We start from the raw sequence: 2660 nt of genomic DNA, 5'->3' as shown, positions 1-2660 counted from the left end.
TTTTTTTTTTTTTTTGGAGAGGTTTTTCACTATAGGGTGCGTGCGCTCTCCAGAGAGACAGAGACAGACATAGAGACAGAAAGCGAGAAATCACCCCCCAGGGAGGATGGTCACGCCGCAATCCCTTCTCCTCCATTCTCCTCACGTGCCCGGCGTGAGTTCTAAGCCACCTGGTCCAGGACGCGAACCACGGTCGACTATGTGGGAATCCAGCAACATAGCCATTACGCTAACTGCTGGTTCCCAAGTTTTCTTTTTTTAAGAGAGATTTTTGGTATAGGGCGCATGCACTCACTGGAGAGACAGAGAGACAGAGAGACAGAAAGCAGGAGATCACGCTCCAGGAGGGATGGGTATGCTGCAATCCTCTCTCCCCTTCATTCTCTCCAGATTTGGGGACACACACAAGCCCAGCATCCTTTTCTTTTTTTTTTTCAAATAATTATTTAACTTTATCTATTTATCTAAGTTTGGCCAGAGAGAGGCAGGATGAGAGACAAAGAGAGAAAGTGAAAAAGCAAGCCACCAGGTCTGGGACTTGAACTACGGTTGGCCATGTGGGAGGCCAGAGCCCTTAACCACCACACCACCTGCTGGCCCCCAGCGTGAGTCTTTAGCTACCGGGTCTGGAAACTGAACCACAGTCAACTACGTAGGAGTCTAGCTACATAACCATTATGCCATCTGCTGGTCCCAATTTGAGTATTTTCATAACTGTATCCTATAAAGAAATGGCTTGGATCAAATTTTCAAGAGATATGAATTAATATCAATGATCTGCAGCTGTTTTTATGTACTTAATACATTTTCTTTTAAGGTTTTTGCCATAGGGCAAGTGCGCTTACCAGAGAGCGAGAGAGAGTGGGGAATCAGTCTGTGGGAGACAGCCACACAGCACTCCCGCCCTCTCCACTCTCCTCTCAGGACTCTGTGCACAGATGTGCCCTGGGTAATTTTCAAGCTGCTGGGTCCAGGAGTCAAACCGTGGCTGGCCATGTGCGAATCCAAGGCCTTAAGCACCATGCCACCTGCTGGCCCCCACGTGTGTACTTTTCGTAACTAGAGACAGTACAAACTGAGCAACTCTGTTCTCACACAGGTGTGTAAGTGGCTTCTCCTGGTCACAGTCCTGAGATGAAGTGACTCTGACAATGCATCTGGGACTTTGTCTTTTCTGGACAAAGCACTCAACAGAGAAATGCCTGCCACCCTCGTGGCAAGGCACATGCAATGCGTCTCAGTGAACTACTTTTGTACGCCAAGGGCCCGGCTCAGTGGGGTGCACTGACAAGCCCATGAGATCTCACAGCTCAGTGCCTGTGTTAGGTCATCGGTCAGATCAGCAAAGCCTTTGTCATGCAGTATGTGCTCACGTGTGACGTGTTCAGATACTATAACTAAGGCCGTGACTAGAACGAAGACTCTAAGGCCGTGACTAGAACGAAGACCGTAACAATACTAACTATATTGACTTTGTGGTTTTAATTTTCCTAATTTAAGTATTTAATCTCTACTGAAAAAAAAAAAGAGAAAAAGCTTATATATTGTCTTTGAGCTTAACCACAAAAATAGATAGCTCTGAAAACGTTTACTTCCGAATAATCAGCCAGGTGTCAGCCACTAGCCGTCTGATATATAGCAGGACCTTTACAATGTGTTGTGTGTTAAACTCGAGACCAGGTTTTCCCTCTGCCCATGTATTTCAGTATACCGAGCATAAGTGACAAAACCCCAGTTTAAGAAATGGATGCAAAAGTACGGATTTTATCATGTAGCAGATCTGGATTGACTTTATGTGACGAGGTCAGCCAATGGACTAGTGAGGCCAATTTCGTTCTTTCTTTTTTTCTAAGAGAGAGATTTTTGCTGTAGGGTGTATGCCCTCGCCAGAGAGACAGGAAGTGAGAAGTCATGGCCATGCCACGATCCCTTCTCCCAGGTGAACCCTGACGACGTCCCGTCTGTGAGCACACACTTCAAAACGCTCCTAGACTGCTTTAACGGCTTGAACCTTTACGTTCCACAAAACAGAAAAGCATCTTACAAAAACGTAAGCCACCCTTTCTCAGTGCTCAGCAGGGACGTTTTGCAATGTGGCAGCCAGGCTCAGCAAAGCCATGCCAGCCAGGAGCACAGGGCAGGTCCGAACCTGCGGGGTCCAGCCTCCGATCACGTAGAGCCTGTTGTTCACCGTCACCACAGCGTGGGAGGCCAGCTGCAGGGGCAGAGGGGACACCCTTCGCCAACGGTCCTGCTCTACTGAGTACTTATCAACACAGTTTGTTACGAGATACTGGCTTTTAACCTTCATCTGTCCTCCTACAACATACAGGTCGTCATGGATGCTGCCCAGAGCGTAGAGCTCTCGGAACTCAGTTGCACACAGCTTTTCCCAAAACCGGGCTCCTCTGTCATGATACCTGTGAAGTGAGAGAGAGCACGAGGTCACAGTTCGCGAGACAGCAATCCGCCCTGGAGCGCCTTTCCTGGCTCTAACTGGAGAGGGAAAACATTAACACAAGATAATGGCACACGTATTCAAAGGACTGATGACCAAGACAGGCTGTGTTTAAAATGATTAGCCAAGCGTAACTGAAGACTTTAGGGAAGACAGTATGTAGAAAAAGTGAAATTATCTAGGAATAGCTTTCCCTCCCCCC

At 47.6% G+C, this 2660-nt stretch overlaps 1 protein-coding gene across 4 annotated transcripts in view; it reads right to left on the bottom strand.

The window, feature by feature from the left end:
* Positions 1 to 2660, bottom strand: part of KBTBD12 (kelch repeat and BTB domain containing 12) — a 28363-nt gene that overhangs the window by 20546 nt on the left and 5157 nt on the right. For 3 of the 4 annotated variants that reach the window (XM_027768806.1, XM_006169810.3, XM_027768807.1), the window contains one exon: positions 2150 to 2420. In XM_027768806.1, coding sequence (XP_027624607.1) covers positions 2150 to 2420 — 271 coding nt within the window. The remainder of the gene's footprint in view (positions 1 to 2149; positions 2421 to 2660) is intronic. The other variant, XM_006169813.3, reaches the window with a different exon arrangement.

The sequence above is a fragment of the Tupaia chinensis genome, unplaced genomic scaffold (genome assembly GCF_000334495.1).
Source record: "Tupaia chinensis unplaced genomic scaffold, TupChi_1.0 Scaffold147500_2, whole genome shotgun sequence".
Taxonomy (NCBI): Eukaryota; Metazoa; Chordata; class Mammalia; order Scandentia; family Tupaiidae; genus Tupaia; species Tupaia belangeri.
Note: the sequence above shows the minus strand (reverse complement) of the source record. Positions and strands in the feature narration are given on the sequence as shown.